General features: G+C 38.9%; 1 protein-coding gene and 1 non-coding gene across 2 annotated transcripts; one reads left to right on the plus strand and one right to left on the minus strand.

Annotated features, from left to right (window-relative positions):
- Nucleotides 1-1053: 1053 nt before the first annotated feature.
- Nucleotides 1054-1676, minus strand: LOC127102069 (uncharacterized). Its single transcript, XM_051039485.1, has one exon. It carries the CDS (start codon nucleotides 1657-1659, stop codon nucleotides 1069-1071), a length of 591 nt encoding a protein of 196 aa, XP_050895442.1. The 5' UTR covers nucleotides 1660-1676; the 3' UTR covers nucleotides 1054-1068.
- A 10609-nt stretch (nucleotides 1677-12285) lies between these two features.
- On the plus strand, nucleotides 12286-12392 carry LOC127110047 (small nucleolar RNA R71). Its single transcript, XR_007797285.1, has one exon. It is a non-coding gene; the product is annotated as a small nucleolar RNA R71 (small nucleolar RNA).
- Nucleotides 12393-23858: the final 11466 nt, after the last annotated feature.

Here is a 23858-nt window from a genome sequence, read left to right on the forward strand (position 1 = left end):
TCGCAATGTTTCAAAGACTAAACCGCGAGCCATTCAACCAGTAGAATTGTGAACTGCATTGTTTACACTTCGGCTATTTGACCGGATCAATCACACTTTCACCTAAGCTCAAGCTATTCAAAACCATGACCCAAAGATCTCACCCGTTCAAAAACATCGATATATAAAGCTTATTAAAGAATTAACTAACTAGCTATTAACAAGTTCAAACATACTAACTAAGCAAATTAATGCCTATTTGGATAAACAGTTAAAATAAAGAATGAAGATGTGGATGTCACAACAACATAGGTTTGATCTATATTCACACATATTCAGAAATTTAGGAATACCATAGTTGTTAACAACAAACACCATGACCATAAGCCAGGTGCAGTCTGTGGTTCCTGCTTTGAGCCTTCTTGGTTTCAAGAAAGGCGCGATTGGCAAGAGTATAAGTAAGGATGATAGATGACATACCCGTTTGCTTTCATCCATATCAGCTTTGTTGCCTACCAGTATCTTGTTAACATTGTCAGAAGCATGCTGCTCAATGTTACGAATCCAATTCCTGATATATGGACACAAGATGATATAAGACTATTTGCCATGTAGAAAAGAAATAAAAATACATTTGAAGCACATGATCTGGACACAGTAAAATAAGTTGTATTGTCATGTAAAAGAACTTAAAACACATTGCAAGCCAAATTGTCCAATTGAACTGTTGAATAATTGAATTGGCTGAATATAATGGGTGTTCTACTAAGACATTAAGATTTAAGTAAATCCGGATTTAAGGAGTGGAAATGATGAAAGAGGAATAGCATGCAACACGAGAGTGTGAGGAAGAGAAAATTACTGTTAAAAGAAGATTCGTCAGTATCGTCATATACAAGCAAAATACCCATGGCTCCACGGTAGTAAGCTGCAAAAGAGGGAATAATTTTTGTGACATAAGATCAACAATTTGCATATATTATGAAATGGTAGCAGAAGCCAATTGACACTTAAATTTGAACATTCTACAACAAAATCTTACGATAACAACAAAGGTCGTTTACATTAAGGTGGAATCAGCAACATAGATCAAATACCCCCATGATATCCCAAAATAAGCACATAAAAGCTATAAATTGTATTCAAAACAAACCTTATCTTGCCAAACTTTGAAAAAATGGTATGAGTAACAAGCATAGAAGGTTTAGAAGAAACCCTAGTCTCCGCGAACCACCGCGACGGCACACCACTAACAACAACCGTATCCGGTTCGCGCCTGGAACTCCGATTGACATTCCGAAGACCATTCCTCCATTTCACAACGTCGTTTTCATTCTTCTCACTCAAAAACGACAGGTCCCAGATGTGGAGTGTACCGTAAACGACGGGATCTTCGCGTTTACGCTTTTTGAGGTCTTTGTTGAAGCGTTTGAATTGAAGATCTTCTTCGGGGAGAGGAAAGGGAAGAGAATGAGAGGTTTGGAGAAAATCGAGTAAGGCTCGTTTGGTTTTCCATTCGTCGATTTGGTTTGTTATGGAGGATGAAGGTGTGGAAGGGTGTACGGTGAGGTTGAGTTTGATGCGTGGTAGGAGAGTGAGGTCTTTGTCTATTTCTAGGGTTGCTGTTGGGGGGATTAGGTTTAGATTTTCTTGCTCCTCCATTTTCATCTTCATGCTCATCACTCAGTCACTCGCTGACTAAATTGGTGTTATTTTCTTCTGCTACTTTTCTCTTACATCGTTAAAAATTAAAATCAGTTTAAACAGCGCTTTCTCAAAAGCGCTGTCTAAGGGGGGGTCTTAGACAGCGCTTTCTAAAAGCGCTGTCTAAGACCCCCCCTTAGACAGCGCTTTCTAAAAGCGCTGTCTAAGACCCCCCCTTAGACAGCGCTTTCATTAAATTTTTAGAACATTTTCCGTGTTTTATTTTTATTTTAACCTTAGACAGCGCTTTCTTTTAAAAGCGCTGTCTAAGATGCGCTGTTAAAAAACCTTTTTGGCGTAGTGTACGATCCTTACATTCTAACCTTATAAATTTAGTTAGACATGGTAAAGTAAAAGTGCATTAATTTAAATAAAAGTAGTGCGAGTGCGGAAAGTAAATAAAAGTAGTGCGAGTGCGGGAAATAAATAAAGTAAAGCGAGTGCGAGAAAATAAATAATTTAAAGCGAGTGCGAGGAAATAAATAAAAGTAAAGCTAGTGCGAGGAAATAAATAAAAGTAAAGCGATTGCGAGAAAATAAATAAAGTAAAGCGAGTGCGAGGAAATAAATAAGATAAAGACAAGTAATAAAAACCTGCTCCAATCGGAGGGTTGAATAAATTGCAAAGCGGAAATGAAAATGGTGGCAGTATTAACTTCCTTCCAAAGTGCTCCAAACTCGATTACAGACTCAATCATAGACTTGATTACACAATTGTGGTAACACTTCAATGCAAAGCGATTACCACTTTAAAATACTGAATATATGCCTAAGTGAAACAAAGTTTGCTTCTAAGTTTGCCTCTACTCTAAGTTTGGATGATTGAAAAAGTGATTTCGAGTTTCTATTTATAAGCAAGTAAAAAGATGGAAATGGCAAGGATGCCCTTCAACTTGAAAATGGGAGGGAAAACTTTTCCTCTTGTGGCGCCCGCCACAAGGCCAATATGAGGCGCCTTAGTAGAAGTAGTGGGGAATGTGGAAGTTGAGGGAGGTTGAGCTTGGACACATCATGGCAGGGTCTATGGCGCCAGCCATGGTGGAAGCCACAAGTACAAAATGCTGAATTTTAGGGTTTTTAGCTCTTTTTCACTCCTTTTCTCGATCGGGGCTCCGATTAAAGTAAAAACCTGAAAACAAAGAGAAACATAGTAATAACACAACAAAATGACAATAAAACTACTAAAATGCATGTGAAATCGGAGTCGAAAATATGGTAAATTTCAGTGTTATCAAACTCTCCTACACTTAAACCTTTGCTTGTCCTCAAGCAAAACATTAAAAAGCTCATAAAATAAAAACTGGTGTAAACGAGTGCTTTAGGTAAGAATTCTAAGTTCAAGTCGGGATGCAGTGATAGGTACTAACTGAGTGAACTAAGGGTATCATGATGACACTAATCCGTAAATACGGACATAAACTTCATTCCTATATTAACCAACCCATATTATCCCACAATACCTAGGCCTGCCTCTTCATCTCTTTTTGTGTCCTTTTCATTCAGGCGCAATCACATTAAGCCCGTTATCCGTACATGCTTCATAGTAGAGTGACCTTTTAGTGATTATGATCTGAGCATGGGGTTTCTGGCATATAAATATGTGTAAACCCTTTTATTGGACCCAACTGTAGTTGTGGGGGATCGGATCGTAATCCGCCCTACCGAGTTCAGTGTCAGATACCTCTGAACCAACTAACAGTGGGTAAGTTTTTCTTTTTTTCTTTTTCTTTTTCTTTTTGTAGCAAATTTTTACAATTCTTTGGTTTAAATGACTTTGTGAGGGTCACCTATACCGGAGTTGCCTTTTTGCTTTCTTTTATTTTTTTGTTTTGCTGGATCATTCACTTATTTGCATCGGTCCCCTACGTAGAGGATGCGTAGGCCGGAGCTGACTGCTGAGATAAACTACTGAGGACTTATACGGAAATGATGATTAAGGCCATGGTATATGGGGTTTCGGGAGTGGTTCCTATATTTACGAAGTCTATGGTGCTAAAATAATACTGATGTTTCGCAAAGTTCTCCCAAGTCACCGCATCCTTACTGAAAACATGTCTTTAAAACCTGAAAACTTTCGGAATAACACTGTTTTCTTTTGCAAAAAAAAATCGGTGGGGCTAAAGGTATGGGGAGATTAGATTGTACTAAAGATATACTATATTTGGTGACTCATCAGACTCATGCATTATACTAAAAAGAAAAATAAACAACTAAAAGGAAATAAAAATAAACAAGCTATCTAAAAACAACAAAGAAAAGCGATAAAGGAAAGACGAGAAAGGTAATAAGAAAGACGAGAAAGGTAATAAAGAAAAGACGATAGAGTCTCCTCCCACACTTAAATCGAACATTGTCCCCAATGTTTCAAAATAAGATAAGGGAAGAGTTACCTGACAACCTACTGCTGACCACTGGTGCCTTCGCCATCCTGAGGTGGACGACGGGATCGGGTACGACGATGATCTCTCTGATCCATCCTCGCCTGTAGGGCATGCTGAGCGGTCCTCACCTCTCGAAGGTTATCCAAAATGGAACCCTGAGTGTTTTCTATGAGTGCAATATGCTGACGGTGGTGGTGTTGCTGACGGGCTTGTGTATCTGTGATCGTTTGCAGAGATTGTAGAACAGTGTCGTAGGACCTGTCTGTCCTCCGCTGCGACTCTTGCATGAAGCTCATGTTATTCGCCAGTTGTTGTTGGATGGTAGAGAGTAGGTCGTCACGCCTTTGCTCTCTAGCCATGTGGTCACGCCACATCTCCTCTGTAATATAAAAGCCAGGAGTGGTACCTGCAAAAGAAGAAGATGGTGCGGTGTGTGGTGGTGAAGGATGGTGGGGGGACACATGGGGTACGGGAGATCTCTCTCTCCGATCATATTCATCATCAGTGTCATGTCCCGCCTCATCAGGAATGTTAGGAGGAAGAGGACCCAAAACAGGTGGGGCATCTAAAGCGTAGGTCCAATTCCTTTAATCTCGTACATCTGTACGTCTAGTGCAAGGTAGAACAACAGATGGGATGGCTACACCATGTACCATAAGCATATAGCCTCCTTCTCTCCTCAAACGGCATAATTTCATGTCTCTCAGAAATTTTAGGTTAATTGTGCGAAGAGGTAAGAGGTCTAGAGTAGCCATCTCATTGTCCAGGTTAAGCGCCCGAGCAATAGACGTAATCAATCCACCAAAAGAAATCGGTCCCGCTTTATTTAAAGTTAAAGTCATATGGGCAAGCATGAACGGGACCGAATTAATTCGTCTATTTGTGAGGCTTCCTTGCAAAAATAGAAGCTCTCTAGCATTAACCTTATTTGGATTCTCCCGGCCAAAAATAGTGCATGCCGACAGATATCTAAAAACTCTGATGGTCGGGTTATGGATAGTTGAGGCAAGAACTCCTTCAAAAGAGTTTATGGAAGTGTTTGATAATCGCTCCCAGAAGGAAAATACCTCAATTGACCACTCCGAATCCAAAGGGGCCTCACAAATAGCACCGTCCCCATGAGGGATTCCTAACAAGCCTGCTAGTTCGTCGGTACTGAATTCATATTCGACAGCAAACATTCTAAATCTGATAGTACCAACTTTGCTAGCAGTGTTAGGATTGACAATATAGATTAAGGAACTCAAAAATTCAATTGTCAATCGCTCATAGGTAGGTTCTTTGTTGGAAAAGAAATTATGCAAACCTAAGTTATCTAATAAATGAAATATGCTATGATAGATACCTAAAGTGTAGAGACAGTTTTCGTCAACATACCTTGTCGGGAGGATCTCCCGATTTTGAAACCGTTCGATGATTTTTCTTTTTCTATCCCCCGGTTTCCCTCCTCAAAGAATGAATCCATTACACTCCATTTGTGTAGCTCTTGAAAAGTGACGAAGAATATAAAGTGGAATGTGAAAAGGTTGGATTTTTACGAAATCCGACGGATGAAAATGAAAATGGAAATCGGAAAAATGATTTGTACGGTGTGGTGATTAGAAAGGTGTGAGCTTTTTGTGAGTTCAAGGACGTTTCTGCAAGGTGGAAAAATGGGTTTGGAAGGTTGTAAGGTGTGAAAATGGTGAAGAAAGGGGTTCTTCCCCGACCTTTTACAGACGTTGTGGCGGGCGCCACAGGGTCTATGGCGGGCGCCACAAGGCAAAATCTGGCTGGGCCGGATTGTGGTCCTTTGCCTTGGGCTTCTCTTGTCTTTTGGCTTTGAGGGGTCTGGATAGCATTTGTCTTGTGATTTCCTAGTATCATTGGCTTGCATAATTTTTATAGAAGTAAAAATAAAAATAAAAATGAAACAAAAATTAAATATTAGACTAATAAATAAATAAACGACTAAAATAAAAAATGCAAATAAAAGGAACATAAGACATATATAGATAAAAGTAGGAATATCAATGTATACACATAGTTTATATAATATTCCAAATGCGATAATATAAAATGAGTTATGTAAATACGAGAAATATTAAAAAAAGATAAAATAAGATGAAATGGTGAGATCATATAGTAGGGATGTCGTCTTTCTGAGTGGATCCACGGAGCATGGCTACCTCCTGCCTGAGCTCTGCGATTTCTCTATGACACTCAGCAATCTGGGTGCGGATGTCGGGGGTCTGCAATGAAAGATTATTAGAGAAAACAGTGATCTTGGGAGAAGGCGGTGTAGGCGTGTACTCAACAGTGAGTGGTGATCTCGGCTCCTCGACGGTCTCTCCCTGGCCCTCTAGAGCATAACTCCAATTCGCTGGATCATGCACACTGGTCATCATAGGATCTGGCAGTGTGAAATAATGGATAGCCTCGCTGTCGACCAGCAATCGGAACTGACATGGGTGGAAAGAGGCTCTCCTTATCAACCCTCTGGTCAAATAGAAGTCGATGTCCATGGTAGTGTACCCACAGTAGATCCGGAGATGTGACAGCTTGCGAGACAGACCTAAAGCGACAGCAATCTGCGTGATGATCCCGCCCACATGGATGACTCCTTCGGTAGATCTGGAGATACCGCTGAGACCATATAACAAAAAGTTCCCACATGCTACTGGGCGAGACTAAGATGCACAAAATAGTAGGAAGATCTCCTCTTCACTCAGTAATGTCTCTGCATCCGGTCTTCCTAGGAAGGAATGTACCAATATCATCTGAAAGTATCTAAAGGCGGGGTTATGTATAACATGAGATAGCTGCGTAGATGGATCCTGGCTTCCGCCACCTGATATATCACTCCAAAACTTCTCCACCTCCTTACCCAAAAAATATCCCATAGGTGTCTCCGGGATAGCATCAGGAGTGGTCTGGAAGCCCAATAGGTCACCGAACTCTTTCTGGCTGAAAGAGTACTCAACTCCAAAGAGCCTGAAAGCAGCATACCCATCTGGTCCAGAGTATGGGTCATAGTCGAATGAACTCAGGAACTCCAATGTCAGGTTCCTGTAGGTGTTATTCAAGTCGTCGGCAAACTCGTCCCAGTGAAGCTGGTGGCTAAGGAATCGGATACTCGGCTCGATACCCAGTGCCTCCATACAGTGCTGATCAGGATAACGTGTGGGTGCCATAGGGCGCTGATACAGAGCGATGTAGCGCTCTCTCTGAGCATTATCTCTATAGGCCACGTGCATATCATCGAAATCCTGCATCCTGTAAAAGTTAAGAAAGTGATCCTGAAAATGCAAACCATTCAAATTTTTAGTCTCGATGCAAAATATGATAAAATAAAATAAAAATAAAAATAAATAAATGCGAAAAAGTAAAATGAAAGAAAAACCATGGGTTGCCTCCCACGCAGCGCTTGTTTAACGTCATTAGCTTGACGATTAGAATTTATACACATGTAGTAGTAGGGATTCGTGGATCAATCAGGGTGTGGCTTGAGTAGTATGCTGGAATGTCTCCTCCTTCGTAGAGCTTCAATCTTTGTCCATTTACAATGAATGGACTACAGGTTTCGTTCTTGATTTCTACGGCTCCGGATCTCAGAATCTTGGATACTTCGAAAGGACCAGTCCACCTTGAACGTAGCTTTCCCGGGAAGAGTCGTAACCTAGAGTTGAAAAGGAGAACATGATCGCCTACATTGAAGTTTTTCTTTACTATTCTTTTGTCGTGATAGGCTTTTGTTCTTTCTTTGTATATTTTTGCATTCTCGTAGGCAGATTGCCTAAGTTCTTCTATTTTATGAATGTCTAGGGCACGCTTTTCTCCAGCGGCTAGGTAGTCTAAATTCAAAGTTTTAATGGCCCAATAGGCCTTATGCTCTAATTCGAACGGTAAGTGACATGATTTTCCATAGACTAGTTGGTAAGGAGTAGTTCCTATAGGGGTTTTGAAAGTGGTTCTATAGGCCTATAATGCTTCTTGAAGCTTCTGAGACCAGTCTCTCCTAGAAATAGAAACAGTTTTCTCTAGGATTTGTTTTATCTCCCTATTAGATACTTCTACTTGGCCACTAGTCTGTGGGTGGTATGGTGTTGCTACTCTATGCCTAACTCCATATTTTCTTAAAAGTTTGTCAAATATTCTCGATATAAAGTGTAATCCTCCATCGCTTATGACTAAACGTGGTGTTCCAAATCTAGGGAATATATAGTTTTTAAATAGTTTGATTACTACCCTAGTGTCGTTTGTGGGTGCAGCTATAGCTTCAATCCACATAGGCACATAGTCTACAACTACTAAGATGTACCTATTTCCTAAGGATGGTAGGAAAGGTCCCATGAAATCTATACCCCATACGTCAAATAGTTCTACTTCCTGAATGTTTCTTAGAGGCATTTCATCACGCCTTGAAATGTTTCCAGTGCGTTGGCATCTATCACATTTGACAATGCAAGCATAGACATCACGCCACATGGTAGGACAGAATAGGCCAGCTTGAAGAATCTTGGCGTATGTCTTAGAGGTGCTCGCATGTCCACCATAAGGTGCAGAATGACAATGCTTGATAATATTATTTACCTTTTCTTCTGGAACGCAACGGCGAAAAATTCCATCTTTACCCCTTTTGAAAAGGAGCGGTTCGTCCCAATAGAAGTTTCTCACATCGTGGAAGACTTTCTTCTTGCGGTGGTAGTCAAGATCAGGGGGTACTATATCAGCAGCTAGGTAATTAACGAAGTCTGCATACCAGGGTACGTTACTTATTACTAAGGAAATTTGGGGATGCTCATGAGGGCTTAGGTTATTATCTTCAATGGTTTCTACTTTAGCTATCAGTCTATCATAGGCGAAATCATCATTTATGGGTACTAGTTCAGGTTTTAGATGTTCTAGCCTAGAAAGGTGATCGGCTACTACATTTTCAGTGCCTTTTTTATCTCTTATGTCTAAATCAAATTCTTGTAGTAATAGAATCCATCGGAGTAACCTAGGCTTGGCATCTTTTTTACTTAATAGGTAACGAATGGCAACATGATCAGTGTAAACTATAATTTTTGCTCCTACCAGATAAGATCTAAATTTGTCTATAGCGAAAACTACAGCGAGTAATTCTTTTTCAGTTGTTGCATAGTTAAGTTGGTTAGCATCTAGGGTTCTACTGGCATAATAAACGACATGTAATTTTTTTATCTTTCCTTTGTCCTAGAACGGATCCAACTGCGTAATCACTTGCATCGCACATTATCTCAAAAGGTTCTGACCAATCAGGTGGTTTCATAATGGGTGCTGAGATTAATGCTTGCTTTAAAAGATTAAATGCGTCATTACATTTTTCATCAAAAATGAATTCAGCATCTTTCATTAAAAGTCCAGTTAAAGGTTTGGTTATTTTGGAGAAGTCCTTAATAAAACGCCGGTAGAATCCAGCGTGTCCAAGAAAGCTTCGGACTTCTCTGATGGTTTTTGGGGGTTTTAGGTTTTCTATAACTTCTATTTTAGCTCTATCTACCTCTATAACTTTTTCAGAAACTATATGTCCTAAAACTATTCCTTCGGTCACCATGAAATGACACTTTTCCCAGTTTAGCACGAGGTTCACCTCCACGCATCTCTCCAGGATTTTCTCAAGGTTAGCAAGGCAATTATGGAAGTCAAATCCGCAAACTGAGAAATCATCCATAAACACTTCCATGATACCATCTAGGTAATCCGCAAAGATTGACATCATGCAGCGTTGGAAAGTAGCTGGGGCATTACAGAGGCCGAATGGCATTCGTCTGTAGGCAAAAGTTCCATAAGGGCATGTAAAGGTAGTTTTTTCTTGATCTTCGGGGTGGATAGGTATTTGGAAGAATCCAGAGTATCCATCTAGATAGCAGAAGTAAGAGTGTCTGGCTAGACGCTCCAGCATCTGGTCTATAAATGGTAAAAGGAAATGATCCTTCCTGGTTGCTTTATTTAATTTTCTATAATCTATACACATCCGCCATCCTCCTTCTAAATGTTTTGCTACATGTTCGCCTTTATCGTTTTGCACGACTGTGATGCCTCCCTTTTTAGGTACTACCTGCACAGGGCTCACCCACTTACTATCAGAGATCTGGTAGATTATACCTTCCTCAAGTAACTTAAGAACTTCCTTTTTAACAACATCACTCATTATAGGGTTTATTCTTCTCTGATGTTCCCTGGAGGGTTTTGAATTTTCTTCGAGTGAAATCCGATGCATGCATACGGATGGGCTTATACCTTTCAGGTCAGAGATATTATATCCTAAGGCCGGGGGATATCTTCGTAAAACGTCTAAAAGTTGGTTCGTTTCCTCTTGGCTCAAGGAAGCGCTGACTATAACTGGACGGTTCATCTTTTCATCGAGGAAGTCATATCTCAGGTTCTTAGGCAGTTCCTTAAGTTCTAAGGTTGGTTTCTTAGGGCATGGCATAGGATCTGGGGTAAGGGATAAACATTCGTAAAGGTTATCATCGATGTAGGGTTTCTTAGAGTCATCATCTTCCATTATGAGAGTTGATGGTAACTTAATTGTTTTTATAATTTCTCCTTGTTCTAATTCTCTAACACATTCATCAATGATATCTAAGGCATAACACGCGTCTCCCATCACAGGTGCCATAAGAAATTTTGAAAGTATAAATTCTATTTTCTCGTCACCTACCTCAAATGTCAACTTTCCTTTCTTGACATCTATTATGGCTCCTGCAGTCGATAAGAATGGTCTACCTAGAAGGATTGGTATATCATTGTCCTCTTTGATGTCCATGACAACAAAATCAGTAGGGATAAATAACTGACCTATCCTAACAGGGACATCTTCTAAGATGCCTATCAGATATTTAACAGATCTATCGGCTAACTGAAGTGACATCTTAGTGGGCTGTAATTCTCCTAAGTTTAACCTCTCACAAACTGCTAAAGGCATTAGGCTCACACTAGCTCATAGGTCTAGAAAAGCTTTTTTGATGACATGATTGCCCAAAAGGAAAGGAATAGAGAAATTTCCAGGATCTTTATCTTTCTTTGCTAATTTGTCCTCGGAAATAGCATTACATTCCAAAGGCTTCGGATCGTCAAGTCTACGTTTGTTGGTAAGGATGTCTTTGAGAAACTTTGCATAAGAAGGTATTTGGGTGATGGCTTATGTGAAAGGGATTTCTACATGAAGTTTTTCTATAACTTTAATAAATTTTTGATACTATTTATTGATTTAGGTTTGTTTGAGTCTTTGTGGATATGGTATAGGTGGTTTATATGGCGGGAGTGGTACGTAAGTTTTGTCTTTAGGTTCTTCTCCTTTTTCTCGACCTTCCTGGTTTTCAGATTCCTCTGGTTCCTTTACATCGTCCGTGGGTTTGGTACATTCCTTAGAAGTTTTGGGTTCATTCAATATAGGGTTTGGTGGCTCATCATAAGCGTTCCCACTTTGTAGGGTAATGGAATTGGCTTGTCCTCTCGGATTTTGTTGAGGTTGTCCAGGGAATTGTCCTCCAGGCGTAGTCTGAGGGGCTTGGTTTTAAGCTACCTGAGAGATCTGGGTTTCAAGCATCTTAGTATGAGTAACTATTTGGTCAATTCGTTAACATGAATGTTCTGGTTCATGAACTCCTTGTTTTGTTGGGTTTGAGCGGTGATAAAATTTTCCATAATTTTCTCAAGGCTCGACTTTGGTGGTACAGGTTGCATAGGTTGATTTGATCTTGGGGCTTGATAACTAGGTCTCGGAGGTGCATTATTTTGGATTGGGTTATTGTTTTTATAAGAGAAGTTCGGGTGATTCCTCCATCCAGGGTTATAGGTATTCGAGTATGGGTTCCCTTGGGTGTAGTTCACTTGCTCGGAGTGGGTTTCGTTTAATAGAGTGCATTCTGCAGATTGGTGTCCTTTGGCTCCACATATCTCACAATCCGACGAAACTGCGGCTACAATATTCAGGTTTATGCACATATGCTCGACCTTAAGGGCTAATGCGTCCATTTTAGCTTGCATCATGTCTATAGAGCTTAGTTCATGCACTCCTCCTTGGGCTTCCTTCTTCTCAACTGTCGCTCGTTCGACTCCCTATGATTGATGGTTTTGAGCCATATCTTCGATGAGGGCACTAGCTTCAGGATAAGGTTTGTTCATCAGAGCACCGCCTATGGCAGCGTCGATGGTCATCTTCGTGTTATAGTGAAGTCCATTATAGAAGGTTTGAATGATTAACCAATTTTCTAAACCATGATGTGGGCATGCTCGTAACAACTCTTTATATCTCTCCCAAGCTTCGAACAACGATTCTCCTTGGTTTTGGGTAAATCTAGTTATATGGTTTCGAAGAACGGCGGTCTTACTCGGGGGAAAGTATCTAGCAAGAAAAACTCTTCTAAGGTTATCCCAAGTCGTAATGGAATTGGGTGGAAGGGAATCTAACCATGATAGGGCTTTATCTCTGAGGGAAAAAGGGAATAATCTTAAACGTATTGCCTCAGGAGAAGCTCCATTGGTTTTAAAAGTGTCTGCTAATTGAAGAAAAATTTTTAAATGTTGGTTTGGGTTCTCAGTAGCGAGACCTGCGAATTGTCTCTGTTGCACTAGTTGCAACAGGGATGGTTTAAGTTCAAAATTATTAGCTGGGATGGTTCGGTTTACTATACTAGAACTAGGTTCTTCATTTGATGGTTGAGCGAAATCTTTAAGAGGTCTTTGGTTTTGATCTTCGGCCATAGCTCTCTTAATTCTATGAAAGAATAAACGTGCGCGAGCGTAACGTTCAGGTTCCGCCAGAGGATATACTAAGCTTAAACTTCCGGTGCTGCGAGTTCTTCGCATTGACTAGCGGGAAATAGCCTAAGTCTAAACGATATAACAACATAAAAAATGAAATTTGACGAAATTGGTCCCCGGCAACGGCGCCAAAAACTTGATGCGTACTTTTCGCAAGTATACGAATGCGTCAGAGTAATATAAAAGATTGTCGAATCCACAGAGACCAAGTGTCAATCTATCGTTATCTATTGTTATGGCGTTTATCAAAGGCAATCAAAATATGTGTTTTTAGAGTGTGCAAAGAAAAGTAAAATATTGAATAAAGTTTAATTAATAAAGACAGGGTCGAATGTAATTCACATAATCAATTAATAATCCAAGTACTTGCTAATAGAACTACTTATGGGCAATGTTTCCTACTTTGAAAAGAACTAATTTAACAGGAACTGTCGCTTTCGCGTATTCAGAATCGAGTTATACTCCCTAATCAAACCCTCGCCAAAAACTTGTTGCGTACTTTTCGCAAGTATACGAAAGCGTCAGAGTAATATAAAAGATTGTCGAATCCACAGAGACCAAGTGTCAATCTATCGTTATCTATTGTTATGGTGTTTATCAAAGGCAATCAAAATAGGTGTTTTTAGAGTGTGCAAAGAAAAGTAAAATATTGAATAAAGTTTAATTAATAAAGACAGGGTCGAATGTAATTCACATAATCAATTAATAATCCAAGTACTTGCTAATAGAACTACTTATGGGCAATGTTTCCTACTTTGAAAAGAACTAATTTAACGGGAATTGTCGCTTTCGCGTATTCAGAACCGAGTTGTACTCCCTAATCAAACCCTCTTATTGTCACTTATAAAAAGGCGCGCATTGCGTTAGAGTAGTAAACCTAATTTTAAGAAATATAGTATCTTGACTAAGTTGAAAAGTATTATAACCTGGATTTCTTAACCAAAAGAGGTTCTTACGAACCAGACTCTAAACTTATAAACGCGTCCGAAAATAGTTTTAAAATCTCTTTTCTTCTTAAGTTAAAATCTCCTAATGAACTAAACAAAGCGCTTTCGATGTTTTTGAAATAGTTAAAAACAATTAAGTTTAGATAGACGTTGGACGGATTTCGATCTTACCCAACGGAATTGAAGTGCGGGAAAACTTAAGTTGAAAGTTAAAATAGCCCTTAAGTGCTTCTACGAACAATTGTACGGATTATCGGTTCAATTACGATCCTTACATTCTAACCTTATAAATTTAGTTAGACATGGTAAAGTAAAAGTGCATTAATTTAAATAAAAGTAGTGTGAGTGCGGAAAGTAAATAAAAGTAGTGCGAGTGCGGGAAATAAATAAAGTAAAGAGAGTGCGAGAAAATAAATAATTTAAAGCGAGTGCGAGGAAATAAATAAAGTAAAGCGAGTGCGAGGAAATAAATAAAAGTAAAGCGAGTGCGAGGAAATAAATAAAAGTAAAGCGAGTGCGAGAAAATAAATAAAGTAAAGTGAGTGCGAGGAAATAAATAAGATAAAGACAAGAAATGAAAACCTGCTCCAATCGGAGGGTTGAATAAATCACAGACTTGATTACACAATTGTGGTTACACTCTAATGCGAAGCAATTACCACTTTAAAATACTGAATATATGCCTAAGTGAAACAAAGTTTGCTTCTAAGCTTGCCTCTGCTCTAAGTTTGGATGATTGAAAAAGTGATTTCGAGTTTCTATTTATAAGCAAGTAAAAAGATGAAAATGACAAGGATGCCCTTCAACTTGAAAATGGGAGGGAAAACTCTTCCTCTTGTGGCGCCCGCCACAAGGCTATGGCTCCCCTACAAGGCTAATCTGAGGCGCCTTAGTGGAAGTAGTGGGGAACGTGGCAGTTGAGGGAGGTTGAGCTTGGACACGTCATGGCAGGGTCTATGGCGTCAGCCATGGTGGAAGCCACAAGTACAAAATGCTGAATTTTAGGGTTTTTAGCTCTTTTTCACTCCTTTTCTCGTTCGGGGCTCCGATTAAAGTAAAAACCTGAAAACAAAGAGAAACATAGTAATAACACAACAAAATGACAATAAAACTACTAAAATGCATGTGAAATCGGAGTCGAAAATACGGTAAATTTCAGTGTTATCATTTGACCAAAAAATTTCAAAAAATTTCCTCTTCCATATTCTGAATTAAAATTATTTTTTGGATCATTACTAATATTTTTCATGATTTAATTGATTTTTCTTTTTTTTTTAATTGCTTAAAAATACTTTTAAGTCTTTAAAAATTCTGAAATTTTTTCTCCAAGGTCCTTTGACCTTGTTTGACCTATGATAAATCTCATGGCCATTTATTTGGTGTTTTGATGAGGTTTTAGGAATTTGACAAACCATATTTAATTTTAATGCCTTATTTTAATATTTTTAATTTGAATAAATGCCAAATAATTTTGTTAACCAATTGTGATGACTTGTTTGTGTTTGACTCTTGTTGTTGGGCCTTGGTCAGGGTTGATTTGACTTTGTCAAATTAATATCATTGGATTTAGGGGATTGATGGAATGTACATTCCATCTCCAAAAATGAATGGATGATATTAATTTGGTAAAAATCCTCCTTTGATCAATTTGAGTTTTCATCTTCTCCCTATTTCTTTAATTTCAAAATCTCTCCCTCCCTTTTTCAAAATCTTCTTTGTTTGAACTTATTTTGTGCTAAACTTTGACCACGTTCCAAAAAGATAGAAACTTTGGCCTTATGCCATTGTATTTTTAAACTTCTTTTCTTAAATAAAACTTGTAAATAAACTTAACCATACTTGACTTAAACTTTCAAAAAGACAAAAAGAACTAACTCATTCAAACCATTTTTAGGCTTTTGTGCCTTTCAAACTTAATTTTTGTTAAAAGCAACGCATCCACTTTGAAATTTGTATCACGAACTACGAGGTTTTGATTCCTCATTTTTATGTTGGTACGTAGGCACAAGACCAAAGGTCTTGCCAAACACAAAAATATAATTAATGAATTCTTTTCTCATTCCCACATTCTATTTGTTTGTAAACATCATTTTGTACCAAATACATATGCACACAAAAAGGGCTCCCTATGAGTACTTAGAACACTATGGGTGCTAACACCTTCCCTCTGTGTAACCAACCCCCTTACCTGTAATCTCTTACTTTTTATTAGTTTTGATTTGAAAACTTCTTACTTTTGGGTTTTGTTCGTACTTTTTCCCTTTTCCCTTGGATACAATAAAAGCGCGGTGTCGACTCTTGTTATTTGATCTCTAGCTTATCCATAGCTTGATGATCATGAATTTACCGTTACAGTGTTTATATATTAGGAGGAGTTTGTATTGGGTCGATGATGAATGCATCCCAAAATAATCTTGAACCAAACCCTCAAATTATCAATTAGGTCTTTAGCACTAGGACCTTTTCCTTCTTCCAACTTGGTTCCTTCCTTTAAGATGACAAATGCAACCTAAGCTTCTCTTCTTGCATCAGTTTTAATGTTGTAGACCCTTTTTCCACAACTGTTATGAGAGATAAGATCAACGATAGATTTCTCAGTGACAATAATCTTTCTGTTCATGACGAAGGAAGAAATTATGTCCTTTGTAGCTACAACATGAATCCAAAATTGCTTCACAAGGATTGGATAAACATGACCTATTAACCTTTCAAAGAAACTCTTCCATCCTTGGAATTTTAATGTTTCAGAAAAATCGAAGCCATTGTCCTTCACATTTTTGAAGTCCACGATAGTTTCGCAAAGTACCATTAACTCATTAACATGATTATTTAGAGTTAACTCAGGAATCCCTTCCATAATGGGATGATTTTAATCAACCATGGAGCGGCTGGGAGATTGTTGTTCTTGAATCTATTGTTGAGGAGAAGCCATTGTTGAAGTGGAAGGAGAGGATGAATAGTTGCAAAGAGGTGTTTTAGGCTTGAAAGATGAAAGTGTGGGAATATTGTGCATGTAGTGTGAAAATGTGAGTGAAGTGGGTTTATATAGAATTGTTTTGCAATATTGACAAGGTAAAAATACGCAATCATGGGGGAAGCGTAAGAGATTTTAACCTGATTCCAAGAATTGTCAAACCCAATGTGTCACGCTATTATCACGTATGCTCAGAAAGTGGGGAAACTGTCACCACTTAGAACCACGTGAAATCAAATGATATGACAACCATTTAATGCAAACACTATTCAGAATCAAGAAGACAATCAATAAGATTACTTCTGATCAAAACATTTATGATTCATGAAACTTCCTTACTTCAGAAAGCTCATGTCTCAGAGTCAACAAATAAATTCTCAGAGTATAATCTTGAGTTCTGAAGACTTAAACGTTCTGAAATACATATTTTCATTTTGGACATAAATCCATAAATAAGTTTTTCAAAATAAAAATGAATCTATCTTCAACAAGGGGTTTTGTAAATGTATCATCCCATTGATGGTCTGTATCAATAAATTTTAAGTGAAAAATACCCTTCTGAACAGAGACACGTAAAAGTGATGTTTAATTTCAATATGCTTAGCTCTAGAATGCAAGATAGGATTCTTAGACAAACAAATAACATAAGTATTATCACATAGGATAGGAATGTTACTCTCAAATATCTTATAATCTTCCAGCTGAGTCTTCATCCAGAGTATCTGAGTGCTGCATCCAGAAGCTGCAATATATTCAACTTCGGCTGTTCAAAGCGTAATTGTTGACTGTCTCTTGCTGGACCATGAGAACAAATTATCTCCCAGAAATTGACAACTTCCAGAAGCACTCTTCCTTTCTATTCTGTCTCCAGCATAGTCAGCATCACAATAGCCTACTAATTTGTATTCACTTGATTTTCTATAAAACAAACCAATGTTAGGAGTATCTTTCAGATACCTAAAGATTCTCTTAAAAGTAGTTAAGTGATTCTCCATAGGATCTGATTAGAAGCGAGCACATAAGCAGACACTGAATAAAATATCAGGTCTAGAAGTGTAACACCTCAAAATTTGCCCTCCTCTCTTGGGACTAGCATTAACATATTGCATATCATTTTAGGTCATTAGGCATTGCATATTGCATATCATGTGGTTACATTGTGCAAGTCATCCTCTCAAGTCTTGATCAGAAGATGAGAAAGTCAAAGTGCAAGCCTAGGGTTTACTGACTGATCATTGGCCATCTGAGGATTGGGCTATGAATTAGGGTTTTATGATTCTCAAAGGATGTTGGTCTTCATCTTGATTGCAATGATACATCATCATCATCATGGTTTATTATCATCAAGTGTTGAAGCAGGATTCCTTGAGATTAGGGTTTTGACCACTGGTCAACCCTAATCAGTTGCATTGGACCAGTCAGGGCATAATCAGGAGATGGGGTCTATGATGACTATGGGGTTCATTATATGATTATATGGAGATTATTGAGGCTAGGGTTTCACCCTTGAGCCATTTCATCAGGAGAATGGGGCTCAGATTGATCTATGCTTGGCCAAATTCATCTATCAGCTGAAAAGTCAACTGTGGTCAACTGTACATGATCTGATGGATTTGGAGGTGGAAATGAGTTGGATACACTGCATTCATGTTGGAACAAGTGTTATTTGACATCTCAAAGCTTAAGAATGAAGAAAATCAAGTCAGAGCAAAAACTGCCAAAAATAGAAAGTGACTTGTAATTGAAGTTTCCAAAAATGGAAAGTTTTTGACCTCAAGACCACGTGTCCAAAAATGCTTCAAATGAAAATTTGTTCAACATGAAAGTTGTAGATCTTGTTCTCACCTTTCCAAAAAGTCCAAGAACTTGAAAATCCCATGTATGGTTGGAAAGTTATGGCTCAGTGAAATTCAAAAATGACCCATAATCAGGAGGCCATAATTTCCACATGGTTTGTCCAAATTGCAAGTTCTTTATATGCACAAACTCCATTTGACATGTACTTTCATGGTGCATAATTGGATTTTCTCAAAAGTGGTCAATGCAAAAAGTCAAATTTCAACTGGACAGTTAAAATGGACCAGGGGCAAAATTGTCCAACTTGTGAAATAATTGGAATTTTTGAGTGGGGATTTTTGCTACACTTCATAAATGACATTTGAAAGTTGTTGGAATCATCATTTCATGGCTAAGGCTTGTGGTTTGGAATTTGACTTGTAGAATGAAAGTGCAAAAATTGAATAAAGTGCCATCACATGTGGAAAATGAGAAATACTTGTCCAATCAACATGAAACAAGTGGCAACAGTTCATGACAGGTGTTTAGGGTTTGTATGAGTTGGCAATGAGCTGGCATGAGCTGGCATGTGAAAGTTCATTTTTGCCCTTACTTGAAATTAACCATTTTCACTAACAAATGCAATTTGGTTAATTAACATGTTTAATCATGGTTTAAGCACACATATATATTCCTAATCACATGATAATCATAACAAAAAAATCATTTCACCAAAAACCAGATCTGAAAACTCTTCATTCTCTCAACATTTCTTCAAGAACACATTGAACTCAAATCCTTCAATCTTCCTCAATCCTTGATCAATCTGCGAATTTCTTTTTGGTCTGATCTCCTTTCATCATTCTCATCAACTGTTTGTAAAGTTTGGAAGGAAAGAAGCTGTGGATCGTGACTGTCCAACATTGCATCATCTATGGCAAATCGAAAATTCGTGCTCTAGGAATGAAAGTGGTTGAACCTGAGCCTAGCATTCATCTTCCTGGAGTTTGTGCTGCTGCTGTTTCGGACTTATAGGCCTGAAAGCATCAAGATCAACACTGCCATTGCCAGGTTTTGCATTTTTATGAATCTCAAGTTATGCTTAATGCTTATGTGCGTTTTAAAGTGTATGTCATGTAGATCATTGTGATGTTTGTAGTTTTGCAAATAGATGACTGTAGGCTAAGAAATCTGGATTGGAAGTTTTGTAACCAAACCCTAACATGATCGATTCGTGTGATATAGCAACTGTTAGGTTAATTCGAGTTCGTATTTGGATTGTGCATGTTCATACGGTTCTAACGAGTACTCATTTGCGCATTTTGGTGTTGGTTTGGAAATTCCATGTTCTTGCGTGTTCTGGTGATTTCTGATTGGAAACGACGATAAACTTGTGTTTGATCCAGATTTCCATTCGAATTTTTGAATTGGACGTTTACCGCCCCCGCCATAACTTAATTACCATTGTGCCATTGTCAAATTTCAACTAATTTAATTAATTCATAAAAAATTCATAACATGTTAAATAATTCATAAAAAATTATAGAAAATTCAGAAAAATATAGGAATTTTTTCTTTGACTTCCTTGTTGACTGTAGATGATTTTTGACCTATTGGTCAAAGTTGTGCATGGTAGAAATAATATTTGACCTAGGGTTCTTTCACATATGTGCATTTTTGGTACCTTGTGCTATTGTGATCATGAAATCCTCATATTCTAAAAGAAATTCTTGAAAATTTTTGTGACGATTGTGGACTGGCTGATGTTTATTTCCATGTAAACTTTATGAGTTTTTGATTCCTGGTCATTGAGTTATGAATTTTGGAACTTAGGTGTGACAATTTGTGTCACACCTCATTATGTCAACTTGCTGGATTTTTTTTAGTGATCTATACTTGTTGGATTAATGTGAAATTTTGCATGATGGTTGATTAACATGTCAAGATGCTATGTGAATTTTTGTGGAATTTTATGTGGCATTTTCAAATTGATTGCTATTTTTCATCTCTGGTGGTTGAATTTGCAAGTTCATGTGACATAGGTTGGTAGATATCCTTGTGAAATGCTCATATGGTGTTGAATGCTTATGAAATTTGGTATGATAGTTGTAGACACATGATGTGACATCCCTGTTTTGGTCTCACTCATTTCTTTACTGTTTTCAATGAGTTATGAATTTTTGAAGTGAATGCATATGTTGATGTTGTGATTTGGAGCATATAATTGTGTCTGTTTTTGTTGATTTTCATTGACATAGTTCCCTTGGTCCAATTAGGCTAAAATTTGGTATGCTAGACCTTGGATAGTCCCTGTTTAGGTGTAAATTATTTGAGAATTTTTGGAAGTGTTTTGATGTGGATTTGAATGCAATAGTTCTGTTTGCATGTTTGATGCTTCATTTGAGCTAGTTTGCCTTGTTTTGTGCATAAAATGAACATAATGAATGATATGGACATAAGACTAATTGTGTTGGCTTTTGTTTGACATTAATTTGAGTTTGGTTAGAGATACCTTGCTGTTTAGGAATTTTTCTTGCCTTTGGACCCTAGGCTTGGCCTATTGGTCTAGCTGCTAATATTTGCTTGATTTTTCAGGATGAAAGGTGCAATGTGTATGGAGAATGAATCAAGTTAAATGCAATTGATGTTGTTTGATGTTTGTACACTAACATAACATTGTTTTGTAGGTTGTGAAGTTTGGGATTGAGCTTTGAGCTTGCTTTGTTGTGCATTGATCTGTATAGATTAATTGGTTGATACTTGCTGTTTAGTTTTGTCTGTCTGAGTACTAACTGTGTTTGACTGTTTCCAGGTACTTTTAGTTGCTCAGTTCCTTGTGAACTTTTGCTTTGCTTTGCTTAAGCAACTTGCATTGAGGTATAACTTCCTAACTTCATGTAGTCTGGAGACCCGGCTGTTACCGGGCCGGGCAAATAAATGTCTGAAGTCCTCCTTAAGAGGCGATGATTGTGATTGTTAAATTTTGTGCCAAGCAGGTGAAAGTCCTTTAGATAAGGCAATTGGTGGAAGTTAGGGATAAGCAATCTATCCCCCACTATTCAGTTGAGTCTTCTCCTTGCTCCCATCACATGGTTGTAGCATTGAGATCACAAGCCCAAGATCTTGTGCAGTGCACATTGTGTCAGAGTCTCTGAGTATAGAAGGGTTCCCCCATTCTGGACCCATGCTCATTTGTCAGAAGCTCTCCCTGGTTAGGGATAAGAGCTGTGAGGTCTGATCCTCACTTCACCTCTCATCTGCTTCACCTTAGCCTCGTAATGGCAAGGTTAAGAGCAAACCCAGCCCGTACAGACGACTCGCTTCGGCAGTCAAACCTATTGATTGAGCCCCTTGTTTGGCTATAGTGCGTGCTATGTGGATATCTGTTTGAGATGCTTGTTCTCATTTGATGTATGCTTGAATTATTTTGTATGCTTGTGTGCTGGCTTCTTTCCTGGATAGGAGTAGTTTGCTTATGCAAGTAGGATAGAAAACCGAACTTAGGGTAAACGATGCATGACAACACTAGGCTCGAGTCCAGCTCCCTAGTAGTGTGTCTTTCCCTGGTTTCTGGCTAGTAATTCAGTCCCTTTCAGGGGAACTACATCGCCCTGATCCTCGTTCCAGACGAGGTATGTAGGCAGGGGGTCGTGCGAGACCTCTCTGGGCAACCTTTTTTTCTTTTTTGTGTGTGTTTACTTGTTATCTGATTGTGTTTTGGTTCGGATGCCGACGTAAGCCCAGTGATTGGCTGTCGGGCTCCACGTTTGCCGTTTTGTGCGTGTTTTGGTTCGGATGCTGACGTAATTCCATCCAGTGGTTGTCGGGCTCCATGTTTGCCACCCTTGCTTGTTTGTATGTTTTGTGTTGTTTGGCGTGCGTAAGCCGAACTACAGAGGCTCTGATTCTTGTTCCAGACAAGATATGTAGGCATAAGGTGCGATACCTTATCGAGCTCGTTCCTCTTAACCCCACCTGCGTTCCCTTGTGTGTGTGTGTGATGTTTTAGCAACCTTTTCTTTTCTTAGAACGTGGATCCCGTCGAGTACGACGGACGTGAGGGGTGCTAATACCTTCCCCTTGCGTAACCGACTCCCTTACCCTGTCTCTTTGGTCGCGAGACCATTTCCTTTCCAGGTTTCTCTGAGCGTTTCCTTTCCCTATCTTGGGATAAATAACGCGCAGTGGCGGCTCTGTGTGTGTTTTGTTTTCGAGCCTCGCCGGTTGATTTTTCGCAGGATGCGACAGTTGGCGACTCTGCTGGGGAAACATAAGATGTTGACCTGTGCTGGTCCATCGTCCCTAAGCGAGTCCTTCCTAGCGTTCTAGGATTAGTTTAGGTTGCTTGTGTGTGCTATTTATTGCATTTATTATTCTAACCCTCCATATTTGCATTAAATATTTGCATGCATCATACTATCATGCTGTTGCCGTCCTCTGTGCAGGTGGTTCCTCTGTTTGGGGTGGGTGTTCTGAGAGGGGCTAAAACCCAGGCCCGAGTATACACCTAGGATTATTGTGGTCTCATGTTGCCTCCTTCATGTTAGGTCAATATGTGCCTGGCAGCATGATGTACCACAAGCCGGACGAGGTTCATTTGATAGTGCTTGCCTCTGTGGGTATTCCACTTTGGTTGAGTTACGTCATTTGAGCTATTGACTCTGGTGACCGATCATTTCCCGGATCTTTGGTTTAGACGATCTCAGGAGAGCTACAATGGCACACCCGAAAGGGCAAACCCATTGAGTATCTTTGCCCGATTGTCGAGACTATTATCCGCCTTAGGATGACCTGATTAGAATTTACCTGTGAGGGGAGGGTGATTCTTTCAGATGCATGTTCAGATGATGGTGACTTTTTGTTCCGCGGATCAGAGTCCTATTTATAAGACGGATTTATGGCCATTTATTGCGGTGACGCCGGAGTGCTGTCCGTGATATTTATCAGTGGGGATCCGTTTATTTCAGGATTCCCCGGGCCGAGATATTTATCAGTGGGGATCCGTTTATTTCAGGATTCCCCGGGCCGATTAAGAGATTCAGTGGGTATCTGCTCAGAGATTGTCAGGTGATGATGATGATGATGTATCTTTTTTCCGTTTATTTCGGAACCCGTGGGTCAGATTTGTGGTTACATATTCCCTCAGATGGTTATGATCAGTTCAGAAATCAAGGCTGTGACTCAGAGCAACAAATGATCAGATGACTTGGAGGATGGCCCAGTGCATTGCATACATCTGCATCATTCTCATTTTGCATTCATCTGCATCAAACTCACGTCTAGCCATATGGGGAGTATTATTGATTGAGAATCTGGTTGAGAGAC

Source organism: Lathyrus oleraceus, chromosome 7 (genome assembly GCF_024323335.1).
Source record: "Lathyrus oleraceus cultivar Zhongwan6 chromosome 7, CAAS_Psat_ZW6_1.0, whole genome shotgun sequence".
Taxonomy (NCBI): Eukaryota; Viridiplantae; Streptophyta; class Magnoliopsida; order Fabales; family Fabaceae; genus Lathyrus; species Lathyrus oleraceus.

Excerpts from the sequence above, each read along its gene's own strand:
- LOC127102069 (XM_051039485.1), bottom strand. The coding sequence starts at position 1,659 with ATGAGCATGAAGATGAAAATGGAGGAGCAAGAAAATCTAAACCTAATC.